The sequence below is a fragment of the Amblyraja radiata genome, chromosome 28 (genome assembly GCF_010909765.2).
Source record: "Amblyraja radiata isolate CabotCenter1 chromosome 28, sAmbRad1.1.pri, whole genome shotgun sequence".
Taxonomy (NCBI): Eukaryota; Metazoa; Chordata; class Chondrichthyes; order Rajiformes; family Rajidae; genus Amblyraja; species Amblyraja radiata.
The window spans coordinates 34228670-34248321 of NC_045983.1; the positions used below are offsets into that span (position 1 = coordinate 34228670).

The following is a 19652-nucleotide window of genomic DNA, read 5'->3' on the forward strand; positions in this document are numbered from 1 at the left end:
ACGGATTTAGTTGTGCTGGACTTTTCTAAAGCATTTGATGTCATCCCACACCAGAGACTGCTTCGGAAGCTTGACTTCTATGGTATTCATTCCAACATGAAACGTGTGTGTGTGAACGGAAAGAGCTCCAATTGGCATCCAGTGTTGAGTTGTACACCTCAGGGCACAGTACTTGGCCCACATCTATTTTTGCTTTACATAAATGACATCCATGAAAAAGTCGCAAGTACGACCAGACTTTTCGCTGATGATTGTTTGCTGTACCGTCCAATTAAGTCAGCTGATGATGAAGATGCTCTCCAAAAGGATCTCGATACTATGGTTGAGTGGTCACAACAATGGGACATGCAGTTCAACCCTTCCAAATGTGAAACTATGCGTGTCACCAGAAAGAGGAATCCAGGCGAAACATCTTACAATATACTTGGTGCCACCCTTGAAGAATCCAAACAAACCAAGTATCTTGGCATCAAATTGCAGAATGATCTGCGTTGGAATGGTCAGACTCATCATGCAACGGTGAAAGCAACAGGTGTCCTAAACTTTCTGAGGCGCAACTTTCATCATTGTTCAACTTCTGTCAAGGAGAAGCTATATTTCACCCTCGTTAGACCTCATTTGGACTACGCAGTTGCAGCATGGGACCCATACACAAATAAAAACATTTCTTCCATCGAACGTGTCCAAAGACAGGCAGCTCGATTTGTTACTAACACCTATGAGAGAGAAGCGAATGTCACCAAACTTCTGAATTCTCTGGGGTGGAACCCTCTCCAAGACAGACGTGAAGCTCACCGTTTGACCTGTTTTTACAAAATGTTAAATGGTCAGCTCGACATAGACTACAAGACCTACACCAAACCCAAACCAATTAGGAGCAGACGAGGGCATTCGATCCAATTTGTGATCCCAGCTACAAAGACAGATGTATACAGCAATTCGTTCTTCCCCCGCACAATTAAAGCATGGAATAATCTCCACCCAACTATAGTTACCCAACCAGATGCAACTAAATTTAAAGTAGCTCTTTCTTCCCAATAACCCTTTCTGGTTTAAGCCCTCCCTTCACCACCTCCAGTTTAAATTCCATTTGGAATATTTTGGAGGACCAAGAAACCAAGAACCTGACGCTGCGACTCTCGGATAGCCAGCTTGGCCAGGCCCAGGAACAACCCAACCAGGACATCTTCGGCCCTACCATCTCCCCTACACACAGGGTGTCCAAAGATGAGGGTGGTGGGTGAGAAATGCAGCCAAAAGGCATGGAGCAGTCCCTTTAGATATTGGAACAGTGGCTGCAGCCTCACACACTCCATATACACGTGGAACACTCTTCCAGCCCGCAAAAGTAGTAGGCGGCTGGCGAGTCTGTGCACCGCAAAAGAAACAGATTGAGGGGACTCCTCGGTGCAGTACCAGGTCTCCAATATAGAGGGGCCTCCCTCGCGACCGGAAGGCAACACCGACCGCCACTTGGTGACCGGAGTAGATAGAGCTCTTAGGACTAGCGGAATCAAGGGGTATGGGGAGAAAGCAGAAACGGGGTACTGATTGTGGGTGATCAGCCATGATCACATTGAATGGCGGTGCTGGCTCGAAGGGTCGAATGGTCTACTCCTGCACCTATTATCTATGTATCTTTGTATCTTACAGCGCCAGCGACCCGGGATTGATCCTGACTACGGGTGCTCTCTGTAGGGAGTTTGTATGTTCTCCCCATGACCTGCGCGGATTTTCTCCAGGTGCTCCGGTTTCCTCCCACACTCCAAAGGTTTCTAGGTTAATTGGCTTCGGTAAAATTGTAAATTGTCCCTAATGTGTGTTGGATAGTGATAGTATACGGGGATCGATGGTCGGTGTGGATTCGGTGTTTGATTGTGATCATTTTGAGTGTGCCATGTTAATCTTGCATCAAATCGTTTTTTTAGATAATTCTCTCAGGAAATAAATGATGCAAACATATTTCTGACTCATTGTGTGGAATTAAGTGCCTGTTTCCACACTGTATGTCTAAACTAAACAATTTACAGGCGAATACATAGGAAATATGTTGGTAACGTGGTGAGAATGAAATATTATACACTTTGTTTTGGTAGCACTGTGAACTTTAGTTTTGAATTATTAAGGTTGGATAACCGAGTGTCACTGATTGTTAATTTATTGTACTACTGATTATTGTTTATTTATTGTGTGTTATTGTTTTTACGGGCCTGTAAAGCTGCAGCAAAGAAGAATTGAATTGCTTCGTTGCTGGCTATCACACAAACCAACCTCCTTTCCATTGACTCCATCTACACCTCATGCTGCCTCGGCAAGGCCAGCAATATAATCAAGGACCAGTCTTACCCCTGTCACTCCCTCTTCTCCCCTCTCCCATCGGGCAAAAGGTGCAGAAGTGTGAAAACTCACACCTCCAGGTTCAGGGACAGTTTCTTCCCAGCTGTTATCAGGCAACTGAACTATCATATCACAACCAGAGAGCAATGCTGAACTACGATCTACCTCTTTGGTGACCTTTGGACAATTCCTTGATGGGACTTTACTGGCTTTACCTATATCTATACGCTGTAAATGGATCAATTGTAATCATGTATTGCCTTTCCGCTGACCTCACCTCAGTACATGTGACAATAAACTAAACTGCACTGGTACATATGACAATTAAACACCCTGACTCTGTGCCACAGCCTTCGATACCCCCAATGCCTCTGTCTGTCTCACTGCAAGGATCTTTAAATAAACACTCCCTTAGTGTTCAACAGGGAACCCAGTGTGTTGCTCAGAGTAATTTAGTTTAGTTTCGAGATGCAGCATGGAATCATGCTTTTCGGCCCACCCTGTCCATGCCGTCAATAGATCACAGAACTTATGAAAATGTAAATATATCAAGGAGTGATGTTATAGAGGTGTGTAAAATCAAGAGGGGAATAGATAAGATGAACCCTCCATTCTCCAGCGTAGGGGAATCAAGAACTACAGGTCATAGGGTAATGGTGAGAAGGGAAAGATTTAGTTTAGTTTAGAGATACAGCACGGAAACAGGCTCTTCGGCCCAACTTGCTCACACCAGCCAGCATGTCTTATCTACACTAGTCCCACCTGCCTGTGCTTGGTCCATTTCCTTCCAAATCCCTCCTATCCATGTACCTGTCAAACTGTTTCTTTGAAGTATTTCTCTGGAATGTGCAGTGGTTACAGGTGGCCGGAGTACCTGACAGGTGGGCTACCTGCCACCTTTACCGGCACAAATAAGGGGAAAAAAGGAAATGTAAAAACCGATGAAAAAGTTCATGTTTATAAGTGATAGGATTAGAATTAGACCATTCCGCACATCAAGAATACTCCGCCATTCAATCATGGCTGATCTATCTCTCCCTCCCAACCCCTTTCTCCTGTCTTCCTGTCATTTTTTACACAGAGAGTGGTGAATCTGTGGAATTCTCTGCCACAGAAGGTAGTTGAGGCCAGTTCATTGGCTATATTTAAGAGGGAGTTAGATGTGGCCCTTGTGGCTAAAGGGATCATGGGGTATGGAGAGAAGGCAGGGATGGGATACTGAGTTGGATGATCAGCCATGATCATATTGAATGGCGGTGCAGGCTCGAAGGGCCGAATGGCCTACTCCTTCACCTATTTTATATGTTTCTCCCCAAATTCCATGACACCCGTACCAATCAAGAATCTATCCATCTCTGCTTTAAAATATATCCACTGATGGCCTCCACAGCCTTCTGCGGCAATGAATTCCACTGATTCACCATGCAAAAGAGATTGATCAGGATGATCCCAACATTTGCAAAGAGCTGACAACCTGGACAGGTTTGTGCCTGCCCCGTCGCCCCACTCACCTGCAGGGCGAACATTTCTTTCCACTGCGGATGCAGGTAGAAGACGATTCCTTTCCAAGCCCCTGGCAGTGTGGCCCCACGGATCAGGAGGATGAACAGCACAAAATAGGGCAGAGTGGCCGTCACCCACACCACCTACAGGAACACAACATACGTAGAGTGGAGGAAGGAACTGCAGATGCTGGTATAAACCTGAGATAGAAACAAACAGCTGGAGTAACTCAGCACCTGTTTCCGGTCGATACCCTTCTTCAGACTGATGTCAGGGGAGTGGGAGGTACTTTGATAAGGAAATGTATAGATAAGGAGTGTAAGGTGCGAAAACATAACAACGGGAATGGTGATCAAGGCAAATGTATCATCGTTAGTTGGGAGAAGGTAACAACAAAGCAAACAGAGACAAAATGTAGTCGGAGACAGTCAGGCTGGTGGGGGAACTGGGAAGGGGAGGGATGGAGAGAGAAGAAAAGCAAAGGTTACTTGAAGTTAGAGAAGTCAATGTTCATGAGTCATGACACCTTCAAGGGTCTCATCCCGAAACGTCATCCATTCCTTCTCTGCAGAGATGTTGCCTGTCCCGCTCAGTTACTCCAGTTTATTGTGTCTATTTTTACAACATAGAGTGATACAGCCCAACTTGTCCACACCGACCAACATGTCCCAGCTACACTAGTCTCACCTGCCTGCATTTGGCCCTTATCCCTCTAAACCCGTCCTATCCATGTACCTGTCCATTACATCACGTTAGAAAATCTTTGCTCAGCTTATCCAATCACAATAACTGGCTCGAAGGGTTGAGTGGCCTACTCCTGCACCTATTTTTCTATGTTTCTAAATGTTTATTTAACTTGGACATGAAATAAATATAAATGGATCATTAGAGGCACAGTGGCACAACGGTAGAGTTGCTGCCTTCCAGCGCCAGAGACCTGGGTTCGATCCTGACTACGGGTGCTGTCTGTACGGAGTTTTCACGTTTTACCAGTGACCTGCATGGGTTTTAACTGGGTACTCCGGTTTCCTCCCACACTCCAAAGAACATGCCGGTTTGTAGTTTAATTGGCTTTGGTAAAATTGTAAATTGTCAAGAGTCAGGAGTGTTTTATTGCCATATGTCCCAGACGGGACAGTGAAATTCTTACTTGCTGCAGCACAACAGAATATGTCCTTAGTGTGTGTAGGATAGTGTTAGCGTGCAAAGATCGCTGGTCAGCGTAGACTCAGTGGGCCGAAGAGCCTGTTACGGCGATGTATCTCTAAAGCCCATCAAATATAGGTGCACAGTTGAACTTTATGTTTCCATACCTCCAGCCTCTTTGGAATCCTTTATAGTTGGTCAGGTCTGACTAAACGCTGGGCCGGGTATATAGGTCTGAGTTCATAAGGTCATAAGTGATAGGAGCAGAATTAGGCCATAGGGCCCAACAAGTCTTCACCGCCATTCAATCATGGCTGATCTATCTCTCCCTCCTAACCCCATTCTCCTGCCTTCTCACCATACCCCCTGACACCCGAACTAATCAAGAATCTATCAGTCTCTGCCTTAAAAATATCCATTGGTCTCTACAGGCCTCTGTGGCTATGAATTCCACAGATTTACCACCCTCTGACTAAAAAAATTCCTCCTCATCTCCTTCCTAAAGGTACGTCCCTTTATTCTGAGGCTGCGCCCTCTGGCCCTAGACTCTTCCACTAGTGGAAACATCTTCTTCACATCCACTCTACCCAGGCTTTTCACCATGCGGTAAGACCCGGGGCACTTCACCGCGTCTCAGATCGAAAAAACAAAGGGCTTTACGAGATGCAAGGTAACCTTTAAAACGAGGCCGACCTTGCCAGTTCTGTTCTGTCGCAGTCAGCAGAGCCAAAGGCATGTGTTTAACAACACTGGGGTCAAGGTCAGGGCAGCAAATGGGACCTAGGATGTTCACAGCACTAGCGAGAACTGTCCCTTCGGCTCATGCTGACCATCGATCACCCATTCCAGGATTAGAATCATTAGTTCATCAGTGATCGGAGCAGAATTAGGCCATTCGGCCCATCAAGTCCACTCCGACATTCAATCATGGCTGATCTATCCCTCTCAACCTTCTCCCATAACACCTGACAATCCTCCACCTTGGGAAAAAGACTGTGAGTGCTCACTTTATCCGTGACCCTCATGATCTTCTATACTTCAGACTTTTCAGACATACAGCGTGGAAACAGGCCCTTCGGCTCACCGCGTCGACCAGCGATCCCTGTAGAATAGCACTATCCTACACACACGAGAGACAATTTTACATTTACTTTAACCTCCAAACCTGTACATATTTGGAGTGTGGGAGGAAACCAGAGCACCTAGAGAAAACCCATGTGGTCACATGGAGAGCGTGCAAACTCTACAGACAGCACCCGTTGTCAGGATCAAACCCGGGTGTCTGGCACAGCTCTACCCGCTGCGCCACTGCACCACCCTCTAAATTAATTGCCCATCTGGGGAATAAAACATTTTAAATAAAATTCTAACAATCATGCCTCCTCTGTATGACTGATTGTACCGCACTGGTGCATATTGCAATTAACTTTGCTAATATTAATATACTTTAAATTTTCCAGCAAACAAGGCAAGTTTAAAGAAAACACAAAAAACAGGGCAGCACGATGGCACATCGGTAGAGTTGCTGCCTCACAGCGCCAGAGACCTGGGTACGGCCCCGACTACGGGTGCTGTGTGTATGGAGTTTGTACATTCATACCGTGACCTGCGCGTGTTTTCTCCGGGTGCTCCGGTTTTGTTCCACACGCCAAAGACATACAGGATTGTAGGTTAATTGGCTTGGTATAATGGTAAATTGTCCCTAGTGTGTGTATGATCTTGTTAGTGTACGGGGATTGCTGGTCGGTGCGGGCTCCTTGGGCCGAAGGGCCTGTTTCTGTGCTGTGTCTCTGAACTAAACTAAACTAAAGTTCCTAGCTTGTTTAAAGAGTGTGGGGAACGGGGCCACAAGGTGTTTAAAGACCGCGCGGAAAACATAACCCAGGTAAAGACAATTCTCAATTTCCAAGCAACTAGATCTCAGATTACTGTGGTTTACTCTACACTTTATTAAGAATCGAGATTTCCATCAGTAATTTGAAAATAACACATAATTTCCCAGCCTTCAATTTATTTTTTTTGGTTTTGCTTCAGTGAACAAAACTAATGACTTCTTAAAAGATCTTTGGGGAATAGTTCTGTGATTCAGTTCTGAAGTCGACATATTACAGTGCGGGGATCGCTGGTCGGCACGGACTCGGTGGGCCAATGGGCCTGTTTCTGTGTTGTATCCGTAAACTAAACTAAACTATAAAACCCCTTAAATAAACTTAATTCTCCTGCCTTCTTCCCATTACCCCCAGCACCCGTACTAATCAAGAACCTATCAATCCTTGCTTTAAAAATATCCAATGACTTGGCCAACACTGCCGTCTGTGGCAAAGAATTCCAGAGAATCACCATCCTCTGGCGAAAGAAATTCCTCCACATCTTTCTAAAGATACATCCTTTTATTCTGAGGCTCTGCCCTCTGGTCCGAGACTCTCCCACTACTGGTAACCACCTCTCCACATCCACTCTATCCAGGCCTTTCACTATCCAGTAAGATAAAATGAGCTACACCCCCCTCCCTCCCACAATGAGATCTCAAAAGTTTCTCCTCATCTCCATTCTGTTTGTCATGGAGTTATAGAGTCATATAGCACGGAAACAGGCACTTTAGCCCATCTTGCCCACATCGACATGTCCCAGCTACTCTAGTCCCACCTGCCTGCATTTGGCCCATCTATATGTTACTAAAAGTCTGATCTTGACCACTTCTGGTTGTTCTGTATATTGATTTTAGAAAAAACGCTGCCACTTACGGCTGTTTTTTTTGGCCATCTTACTCAGAGTTTCCCATGGATGAAAAATAAAAGAGTTATTAGCATTTTAAAAATGTTGAGATTCTCTCTCCTGAAGGCCACGCCCCTTCTGGAGGGACTATAAAACCCGGAAGTGTTGAGTGCCTCAGTCAGTCTCTGCAAGATGGGGGAGCGAGAGGGTCACGTGAGCTGTGAATAACACTGAACACATGTCAACTAAACTGTGACTGGTTTCACTGACCTGTCAGTGCCCTTAATGTGGTTTGAAAATATAGTTTGGAAATGCTAAAGCTGTGTTGCCTTTGGATTGGTAATGCTAAAGCTGTGTTGCTTTTGGTTTGGAAATGCTAAAGCTGTGTTGCCTTTGGTTTGGAATTGCTAAAGCTGTGTTGCCTAATTAAAGTTGCGTTGCCTAATTAAAGTTGCCTTGCCTTCTATATAATTAAAAGTCTAATCTTGACCACTGTTTGCACTTTATATTGATTTTAGAAACAACGCTACCAAGTACGGCTATGGTTTTTGGCCATCTTACTCCGAGTCCCCCTCTACTCATCAGGTGCCGAAGATTTTTCCCATCGATGAAAAATAAAAGAGTTATTAGTGTTTAGAAAATGTTGAGATTCTCTCTCCTATCAATCATGCCATGAAGGCCACACCCCTTCTAGTGGGGGGGTGAGGGACTATAAAACCCAGATGTGTGGGCGGGGCACAGTCTCTGCAAGATGGAGAAGGGAGAGGTCGCGACTCGCTGTCTTTAGTGGCCTTGCAACCTGCTTGAAATGGTATGAAATTGCACTTGAATTTGGTGGCCTTGCACCCTGCTTGAAATGGAATTTCAAGGAATAGCCGTGAGTCAACTGCCAGCCCACCAGCCGTGAGTGAGTGAGCTGCCAGCACAACAGGCTTGAGTGACCGACCCAAAAATCCATTCGGCTCACAATGTCCATACTATCCCTCTGGAAACCAGTCTCTTCAGCCCACAACACCCATACTAGCGCTCCAGAAAGCCCCCCCCCCCCCCCCCCCACCGGCCACCAATATTGGAATTGGTGGAGAGGTGCAATATTGCGTTGGGGGACCAGCCCTCCCGTATGATGCTGGGCCCCAACGGGTCCCACTTAGTCTAGTATCTCTCTAAACCCGTCCTACCCATGTGCCTGCCTAATTGTTTCTTAAACGTTGCGATTGTCCCAGCCTCAGCTACCTCCTCCAGCAGCTCATTCTGTACACCCACCTCCCTTTGTGTGAAAATGTTTTGACCCATTTTGACTTAACTTCACCTACCTTTCCAGAGGTCCTTATGCCATGCCAAATACTGAAGTACACCACAGTAAATATTATGATCAGACAAATTACAAGGTGCCAGTTGATACCGCCAACATCACCCAAACCATTCGATTTATGAGCCATAAGCACTTGGCGACTGCAAAATAAAAAAGATCTGTTAGGTTACAAGAATACATTCAATTGCAAATTTACACCCCAAACGCCTCATTTTAGTTTAGTTTAGTTTAGAGATACAGCACGAAAACAGGTCCACCGACCCGCGATCCCCGCACATTAACACAATCTGCACATGAGGGACAATTTCTACCAAGCCAATTAACTTACAAACCAAAACGTCTTTAGAGTGTGGGAGGAAACCAAAAATCTTTGAGAAAATCCATTCCGGTCACAGGGAGAACGTACAAACTCCATACAGACAAACAAAGTGTAATACTGTAATTAGGGCGACACAGTGACGCAGCGGTAGAGTTGCTGCCTTACAGCGCCAGGGTTGCAGGTTGAGTGGCTTCGGTAAAATTGTAAATTGTCCCTAGTGTGCGTAAGTTAGTGTGCAGGGAACGCTGTTCGGCACAGACTCGGTGGACTGAAGGGTCTGTGTCTGTGCTGTATTTGTATATCTAAAGTCTAACAAATTCAGAAATATGACAAAAATTAGAGAATACCCGAAAATACTCAGGAGGTCAAACAACAACCATGGGAGAGATGAAACATGATAGTTTAGACAAAACAAACTTTCACAAGAACAAGAAATAATTTAGAGATAGATCAGATAATCAAAACCTCAGTGAAAGCTTCGCCATTTAGAATTTGACCACGCAGGGTTGAATTAGATGGTGGGAATGAACAGGGGCAGGAGGGCACTTTACAACTCTGTCCGTGCAAGGAACGTGCCATTATCTTTTATAGACATAAAGGTGCCACTACTTATATTCATAAGTAATATGTTGTAGGAGCAGGATTAGAAAGGTGAGGAGGAATGTCTTTTATCAGAGGATAGTAAATCTGTGGAACTCATTGCCACAGAGGGCTGTGGAGGTAAAGTCAGTGGATATTTTTAAGGCAGAGATAGACAAATTTTTGATTAGAACAGGTGTCAAGGTTTATGGGGAGAAGGCAGGAGAATGAGATTAGGAGACAGAGATCAGCCATGATTGAATGGCAGAGTAGATTTGATAGGCCGAATGGCCTAATGCTACTATAGCTTTTGAATGAAGCCATTTGGCCCATTAATCATGGGCGTAAAAGAGTTTAGAACTGAAAGGGTTAAGGGTGTATGAATAGAGGAATAGCTGCTGCAGGGAATGTGTGAAAACAAGATGAAAAACTGTGAGTAACTGAAATTGCAGATGTGATACATGACAAAGGGAACAGATTTATGATGTTGGGACTAAAAGATAAGATGCCAAATGGCTAAGTTTGAAACAACTTTGAAAGACAAGTCAAACCACTTTCAAAGCAAGTAAGAATTTCAATGTCCTATCCGGGACATATGACAATAAACACTCTTGTCTTGACTTGATCCAAACAAAATAAGTAACTGGGGCCAGAACAAATAAGGGGTATGCTGAGGAATGTGTTAAGGAATGTACTGACTGTGTGATTAACTGCCTGTGAAAAATCAAGTATAAATGTACTGGTTGTGCTTAATATAATTGAGTGGGACCACGAGGGACAATGAGTACGTAGCCATACTCGTGTGTGCTCTCCCACTCCCGCATGCGTAATAAAGAGAAATTGGTATATTCTTAAACCAATTAATGTGGTTTGTTGTCTGATAGTGCAGATAGAACTTCAACATTGGCGTAGTCGGCAGGATCTCGTTGGGACCATCACCGACGACTGAGTAAGCGGCTGCGGTCTGGCCGGGTTTCGAAGGGAGTAAAAAGTGCATTATCGGATCCATTGAGTCTGAACTGCTGAAAGTTCCCGGGAACACCATGGTCCCTCGTCTGAGGTTGATCTGGTTCCCAGCCGAGATCCTTTAAGAAGACAACGCCATGTAAAGAATTCTGTGAATTGAACAGGTCAGACAACGTGCGGTCTGTGTAAATTGGAATCGATTTTTGTGACTTGAGCAGGTCAGACTACTTGTGGGTCTGTGTAAATTGGTATGAGAATTTTGTGAATTGAACAGGTCAGACAATGTACAGTCTGTGTAAATTGGAATTGATTCTTGTGAATTGAGGAAGTCAAATTGGTACAGAAATTTGTGAATTGAGCAGGTCAGACTACGCGGCGTCTATGTAAATTAATAGTAATAAAGAGGGCTGAAAATGGGACAAGCCCTGGATAAGAGTGATGGTGGAGCTCCCGTACAGAACATGTTATTTAAACCAAGAAAAACATAAAGATTACCGACAATTGTCAGCCTCATTGACCAAGGGACTAGGAGACGAAGCTTGGCCAGTGGGGGGGAACATGGAATGTAGAAACCATTAAGCAGGCAGAACAGCTGCTATGGGAAAGAGAGGTAGGCAAGATATGGAAAACGGCGATAAGAGAAGGGAAAGAGGCACAGAGAAAGTGGGATGAATACAGGAGTAAGAATTGGATAGATAATGCAGGTTATAGAGGGATTGTGGTATGTACAAAGGATGGTATACCTCAGAATTGGGATGCGTCACAGATTGGCAGAATGTAATTGGCATGATAAACAGCAGGAAAAGGCCGAAAAAGAAAAAGGCCTGATTGAGTCGCGAAATAAGCGACAATTGGTAACAAAAAAAAAAACAGGTGCCAAAACAAAATAACCCCGGGGACCCCTTGTCTGGCATGGCGACCCTGTTTATAGAAGAGGGGGAATGAGGAACAAATTTGGGAATGGTGTAGACCACTTGGATTGCAACCTTGTCGTGGTCGGGGAGCTTGTGTGTCTCAGTGACCCCTAGAGCTATGCCAGTGGGAGACTCGTCTCCTGTTAGGGTCTCCTATGCTGGACAGGTCGAAGGGTAGAGGCGAGACGAAGAGCGATCCACTGGTCCTCCAGGTTGGAGGTTGAGCACAGAGCTAACAACCCTGTCTCGTAAAACAAATATGTTACGGAAACAGCAACTGAAGGAATCAACACTACTGGGCGTGATGGACTTCCAGGGCTATCGACAGATGCTAGGATGAATGTAAGAGAACCAGACAGCATCCCAAGAATAGCCCTGCACTGGACACCGGAAGGGTAAAGGAAAAGAGGGAGACCCAAAACCACCTGGCATCGAACTGTAGAGGAGGAAATGAAAAACAATGAAACTGACCTGGGGTAGTGTCCAGAAGCTAGCCCAGAATAGACTGGAGTGGAGGACCTTTGTTGCTGCCCTACATGCCAGGAAGCATAATAGGCAGTATGTAAGTAGACCACCTTCCCCATGTGCCCCTGGACACCAACCCCGAGCAGCAGGAGATACCCCATTAAGATCCCATCGGCAGGCTACAGAAACCCTGCGGGAAAGGGCTCCCTCAGAAGATGATACCAATAGCAACTCGGAAACTGAAAAGGAAGATGAAGAAAAAGACGCGAGAGGGCTGAGGCAGAAGGGGAATGAAGTGTAGTAATTGAGACTATCAGTGAGCGTTAAACAACGCAGAGCACCAGAGAGACAGGATACCAAAAAAAAAAAAAGACTGAAAAGGGAAAAAGCATGATGCCGATGAGGTCAATGCCAAATCCATAGGCCGCGCGAACCGGGGAGGAACCAGTAATATATGTATATACCCCACAGAAGCTGCAGGAGATAGCGTTGATCTCTAAAAATGCCCTAGACAGAATCAAGACCCACCAGGATTTGTGAATTATATATGGTTGACAATGACTATGTACGAAGCAGCCACGAGAGATGTGTCCGCCATCCTAAATCCGACCGAGGGGGCGCGATGGAAGATCCTCTTGAATGCTGCAACTTGGGCGGCTCTTGAGGCACTGTACTCTTAACAACCCCGCAAGAATTGAGGCTATGCTCACCGCCCTGACTCAATGCCTGAAACGACCTATTGATATGGGCATACCTATTGATATGAATGCTAACCCCAACCCAAGGAATCAGTGCATGATTTCTGATTTCGAGTCCGTTCTTCAGTATGTGTTGTATTTATGGATTTCTGCCTTGTAAGAAGTTAAAGAGTGATTTCACACCCCCCACCACCAGCAAAGTTCTGGGCTAATGGAGGGGATGAATAGGACACTAAAGAGTTCAAGAAAAGCCTTGACCGAGTCTGGACAGGAATGGGTTAAGGTATTCCCAGCCAATCTGATGGTTCAGAACAATCCCAGCTAGAGAGACAGGGTCAACACCTTTTGAACTGATAACAGGACAAGCTATGAACCAGAAGATGAGATAACCAGAGGAGCCTCATGACAATAAACAAATCTAATCTAAGCAGAGGTCTGTATTTTGAAAGGACCAGGTACCAGGTGCTACCAACAACACCAACCGCCGTGAAGATTGAAGACCACCCCCGTTGGATATATCTGACTGGCTGCAAACGGATCGGAGAACCAAGAAAGGACAATGGGGCTATTGACTCTCCTTTGGGATTGGCCCAGTTGGGCTTGACCAGGGGAAATAATCTGTTTCTGTCTATGAGCTATGAATTTGCCCTCCATGATAATATAAGTGCATGCTGGGTGTGTACGCACATCCCATATAATGGTGGAGGAGGAATACCCCTCTTAAGAATACCCTTAACCTTAATGAGATTCTGGCCTTTCATTGCTTTCGCAATAGAACAGCAACTAGCGGGTGCTCACAGACCGGCAAACTCGAGGACAAAACCAAATTTAAAGGATAGTATACCCCACCTTTTAAGCCAGGACGGAAAGTAAATGAGACCAGAGTTTGAGAAATACCACTGCTTAAATTAGTGAATCACCCCCACAGCACAGTTAACACCACCTGTTATTGGGACAAAAGAGGCAACGGGGTATACTTAGGGAACAGCTCTCGCCGCGCCCAATAAATGGGATGTATTTTGTATGTGGATCCTGAACATACCCATGGTTGCCTGCTATGCCACCTGGGGATGAGAAGAACTGGGAAAGGTTGACCAGCCGAAACCACAACTGGAGAGGATGCTGTTATTTGGCCTTTGTTGTCCCTCACATGCGAGCTATGTAACATCTAACTGAATTGTATATCCCCATGAGAGCCAAGCGAAGTATATCGGAGTCAGAGCGATTCTGGATGATCGTCTTCCCACTCTACGGGACAGCCCGCATCTCACGGGAATTGATTAATATGGCCTCCGTATTGGAGAAATTGGCTAATGAAACTGCGGACACCTTTACTTACACGCAAAAGGCCCTCTCATCCATGACAGCTGAAATGGTTGCACTTCGCACCATGGCCTTGCAGAATCGTATGGCCTTAGATTTTATTCTGGCTGAAAAAGGAGGGACCTCTGTTATAATAGGGCAGGAATCCTGCACCTATGTCCCCGATGAGTCCTCTAACATTACCAATCTAGCTGCCCACATATCCCAGGAAGTTAATAAAAAAATCAGGAAGAGTGGGAGCCAGATGCATGGCTACAAAGCTGGTGGCCATTTAGCTGGTTTGGGTCTCTGGGGGTCCATACCACATTACGGCTCTATTTTTCTGTTCGTGTTTGCGTTGATATTTGTTATACAGCGTATCTGACCACTGTGCTTCGCGGGGACTTTGATTGTTATCATGTAATGATAAAAGGAGGGAATGAAAGAGTTTAGAACTGAAAGGGTTAAAGGTGTATGAGCAGAGGAATAGCTGCAGCAGGGAATGTGTGAAAACAAGATGAAAGACTGAGTAACTGAAATTACAGATGTAATACATGACAATGGAAACAGATTTATGGGACTAAAAGATGCCAAATGGCTAAGTCAAACTACTTTGAAAGACAAGTTTGATCTAAACAAGATAAGTAACTGGGGCCAGAACAAATAAGGGGCATGCTAAGGAATGTGTTAGGGAATGTACTGACTGTGTGATTAACTGCCTGTGAAAAATCAGGTATAAATGTACTGGTTATGCTTAATATAATTGCGTGGGACCACGATGGATAACAAGTATGTAGCCATACTCGTGTGTGCTCTCCCACTCCCGCATGCGTAATAAAGAGAAATTGGTACATTCTTAGTGACTAACGTGGTTTGTTCTCTGATAGCACAGATAGAACTTTAACAGCTGATCTATCTCTCCCTCCTAACCCCATTCTCCTGCCTTCTCCCCATAAACCGTGGCACCCGTACAAATCAAGAATCTATCAACCTGTGCCTTAAAAATGTGCCATTGAATAACTTATTGTTCCTTGCTGTTGGTGTCTACGAATAACGTCATTCTATACGATCTGTAAAAGCTGGTTAAGGGACTGACTGCCTAGTTTAATTAATAGGTTTTAAGTTTAAAAGTTTAGTAATATTTCTGTCATATTAAAAATGTGAAAATGTTGTCCTTAACTTATAAGAGGTGATATTATACGGTGGTGCAGCGGAAGAGTTGCTGTACAGAGTTTGTACGTTCTCCCTGTGCCCTACATGGATTTTCTATGGGTACTCCGGTTTCCTCCCACACAAAGGCGTACAGGTTTGTAGGTGAATTGCACGGCGGTGAGTGTACAAACTCAACAAGGTCCTCGGAGGGGACAGAGAAACATTGGCGAGAGACAGGATGAGGGTGGGGACATGTGGAGTGGACAGGTTTAGAGAGATGTGGGCTGAACGCAGCCAAGTGGGACTAGTACAGATGGGACATGATGGTCGGCGTGGGCAAAATTGGGCCGAAACTCCGGTTTCTGTGCTATTTGACTATATCTACAGGACACACAGAATGGAGATGAGGAGGGTGGGAAACACACCTCATTTAAACCTACTGAATAGTAAAATGCTTGGAGAGTGGATGTGGAGAGGAGGTTTCCACTAGTGGGAGAGTCTAGGACCAGAGGGCACAGCCTCAGAATAAAAGGATGTTGCTTTAGAAAGGAGATAAGGATGAATTTCTTTAGCCAGAGGGTGGTGAACCTGTGGAATTAATTGCCACAGACGGCGGTGTAGGCAAAGTCAAAGGCAAGTGGAGATTGACATATTCTTGATTGGTACGGGAGTCTGGGGTTATGGGAAGAAGGCAGGAGAATGGGGTTGAGAGGGAAAGATAGATCAGCCATGATCGAATGGCGGTTTAGACTTAATGTGCTGCAGATGGCAAGTCAATGGATATTTTTAAGGCTGAGATTGTGATCATTTGTCCTTGTGATCATGACATTGTCCAGTGACACGGTCAGGGACATATGAAACACCAAAGGTCCTGTTTCCGTGCTGTATCTGTAATCTAAACTATGCTAAAAAAAACTTCAAAGATAGACACAAAATGCTGGAGTAACTCAGTGGGACAGGCAGCATCTTCTTCAGACTGAGGAAAGGTCTCGACCCGAAACGTCACCCATTCCTTCTCTCCAGAGATGCTGCCAATTCCGCTGAGATACTCCAGAATTTTGTGTCGATCTTCAGTGTAAACCAGCACCTGCAGTTCCTTCCTATACTAAAAAATGTTCAAGCACCTTACCCAAATCCAAGCCATTTACCACCTCATTAATAACAACCATCGCACAGCAAAGTCCACCTCACGCAAGGACTTTCCCCAAATGTACCCATCATTTCAACTTTAGAAATGCAGGGCGAAAACAGGACCTCCGAGCCCATCTCCAGGAAAGAAGATCCGGGCCGGTCTCCAGGAAAGGCCGCTGCACTCAATGTTGTAGGCCGCAAAAGGTGGGGCGGGGGGGGGGGCGGATATGTGATATGGAGAAAAATCGAATCTCTGTCGAGGTAAGTGACTCCCCCCCCCCCCCCCCGCACCTCCCACATAAAACATACCAAGAGACATTAAAACAAATATTCAAGACATACTTAAAATAATAAAAACAGAGAAGGGACAAGACAAACTGCTGGCGAGACGGCCATTATGGGCGTAGGTCACAAGGTGAACATACAAACTCTGTACAGACAGCACCCATAGTCAAGATCGAACCTGGCGCTGAGGCAACAACTCTACCTCTGCCCCACTGTGCCATGCTCAAACATTCATTCTGTATCTCCTGATTATCCAGAGCTCTGCAACCATCTTGTACCATACGTCATAGTGATACAATGTGGAAACAGGCTTTTCAGCCCAATCTAACCACACCGATCAACATGCCCCATCTACTCTGGTCCCACCTGCCTGCGTTTGGCCCATATCCCTCTAAACCTGTCCTATTCATGTACCTGTCTAAATATTTCTTAAATGTAGCGATAGTCCCAGCATCAACTATCTCGTCTGGCAGCTCGTTCCATACACCCATCACTAGGTATTAGGGGTTATGGGGAGAAGCGAGAAGAATGGGGTTCGAAGGGAGAAATAGATCAGCCATGATTGAATGGTTGAGCAGACGATGGACCGAACGGCCTAATTCTGCTCCCAACACTTATCATCGCATGACCACCCTTTATGTATAAAAACTTATCCCTCAGGTTACTCTTTTCCCCTCACCTTAAACCTATGTCCTTGGTTCTCCATTCCCCCTACTCTGGGCAAGAGGCTGTGCATTTAACCCAACTATTCCTCTCATGATTTCATACACCTCTATCAGATCACCTCTCAGCATCCTGTGCTCTAAGGAATATAGTCCTAGCCTACATTGCTCAAGTCCTGGCAACATCTTCATAAATTTTCTCTCCACCCTTTCCAACTTGACAATATGCTGTTTAACAATAACTATGACCTCCGATGACTCCCCCTTCTCTTCTCTGTGAGTGTGAAGCTCTCAAGCCTTCTTCTGTAGTATCTCTGCAGCTTTAAACGTCTTCTGTAGCCTTGCATCAGCATGTACACTGATGGACCTTCAGCTGGATTTGCCTGGGACCCTTGGTCTCTCCGTTTCCCCGTCGACCCAGAGTGCTCAATGTGTACTCTCAGGCTTCCTGGGGAGATGTTTCAATTCTAAACACAACCTGTGCCTTTGTTAGAATACAGCCATGCATTACGGCAGAGAACAATTTTGCATTGTCACGAGACTGCAAACAAAATAATCACCTCCACGAGATTTCCCAATCTGCGTTTAGTCACAAGCACCAAGATATGGACACTAAATGCTGGAGTAACTCACCGGGTCAGGCAGCATCTCTGGAGAACATGGATTGGTGACATTTCACAGAGTGCTGGAGTAACTCAGCGGCTCAGGCAGCATCTCTGGAGAACATGGATAGGTGACGTTTCAGGTCAGGCCTTTCTTCAGACTGATCAGTTCAAGGTGACGGGGAAGAGGGGTACCGTTTTGACACAAAGGGTGGTGGGTGTATGGAATAAGCTGCCGGAGGAGATAGTTGAAGCAGGGACTATCCCAACGTATAAGAAACAGATAGACAGGTACATGGATAGGACAAGTTTGGAGGGATCTTGGCCAAATGCAGGCAGGTGGGACTAGTGACTCTAAGACTCCAAAGGAAATAGGTGACGTTTCGGATTGAGATCCTTCTTCAGACTGAGATTCACATAGAAACAGTCCCTTCAGCCCACCTTGACCATTCCGACCAAGTTAGCATACTGGGCTAGTCCCATTTGCCTGCATTTGGCCCATATCCCTTTAAACCCTTCCTATCCATACATCTGTCCAAATGTCTTTTAAAAGTAGTCATTATATCTGCTTCTATAGCTTCCTCTAGCAGCTCGTTCCAGATACGGACTACCCTCTGAGTGAAAAGGTTGCCCCTGAGGTCCCTCTAAAATCTCTCCCTTCTCACCTTAAGCCTGTGCCCTCTTGTTTTAGAATTCTCTACCTTGGGGAAAACTGTGAGTTCACTTTATCCATGCCCCTCATGATTTTGTACACCTCAATAAGGTCACCCCTCAGCCTCCTACACTCCAAAGAAAAAAGTCCCAACCTGTCCAACCTCTCCCTATCTCAGTTTCAATAATACTGAGTGAGAAAGTATTGAGTCTGCCTCCTAAGATGTGACATGGTGGCGCGGCGGTAGAGTTGCTTTCTTACATCGCCAGAGACCCGGGTTCCATCCTGACTACGTGTGCTGTCTGTGTGGAGTTTGCACGTTTTCCCTGTGACCTGCTTGGGTTTATTCCGGATGCTCCGGTTTCCTCCCACGCTCTAACAACATACAGGACTGAAGGTTAAGTGTAAGAAGCAACTGCAGATGCTGGTTTAAACCGCAGATAGACGCAAAACGCTTGAGTAGCTCAGTAGGATGGGCAGCATCTCTGGAGAGAAGGAATGGGTGATGTTTCTGGTCGAGACCCTTCTTCAGACTCCGTTTCAGGTCGTGATCCTTCCTCAGACTGACTTAAAGCTAAAACTAAGCGATGAGGCTGGCAACTCAGTCAACAACCAAACAACACAAGATGAAGTCACAGTCAGAGTCATAGGGCATTGAAACAGGCCCATCGGCACAACTTGCCCCTAACAACCAACATGCCCCATCTGCACTAGTACCACCTGCCTACGTTTGGCCCATATCACTGGGTTGGGCGCCATCTCGTTATTTTGGTTTAGTTTAGTTTAGAGATACAGCATGGAAACAGGCCCTTCTTCCCACCGAGTCCGCACCGACCAGCGATCCTCGCACATTAACACTATTCTGCACACACTAGGGACAATTTAAACTTACATCAAGCCAATTAACATACA

The 19652-nt window shown here is 45.5% G+C and overlaps 1 protein-coding gene across 2 annotated transcripts in view; it reads right to left on the reverse strand.

Annotated features, from left to right (window-relative positions):
* LOC116989097 (sodium-dependent serotonin transporter-like) overlaps positions 1 to 19652 on the reverse strand; it is a 63644-nt gene that overhangs the window by 33634 nt on the left and 10358 nt on the right. For both annotated transcript variants that reach the window (XM_033046278.1, XM_033046277.1), the window contains exons 5-6: positions 9015 to 9153; positions 3849 to 3983 (exon numbers count right to left, since the gene is read on the reverse strand). In XM_033046278.1, coding sequence (XP_032902169.1) covers positions 3849 to 3983; positions 9015 to 9153 — 274 coding nt within the window. The remainder of the gene's footprint in view (positions 1 to 3848; positions 3984 to 9014; positions 9154 to 19652) is intronic.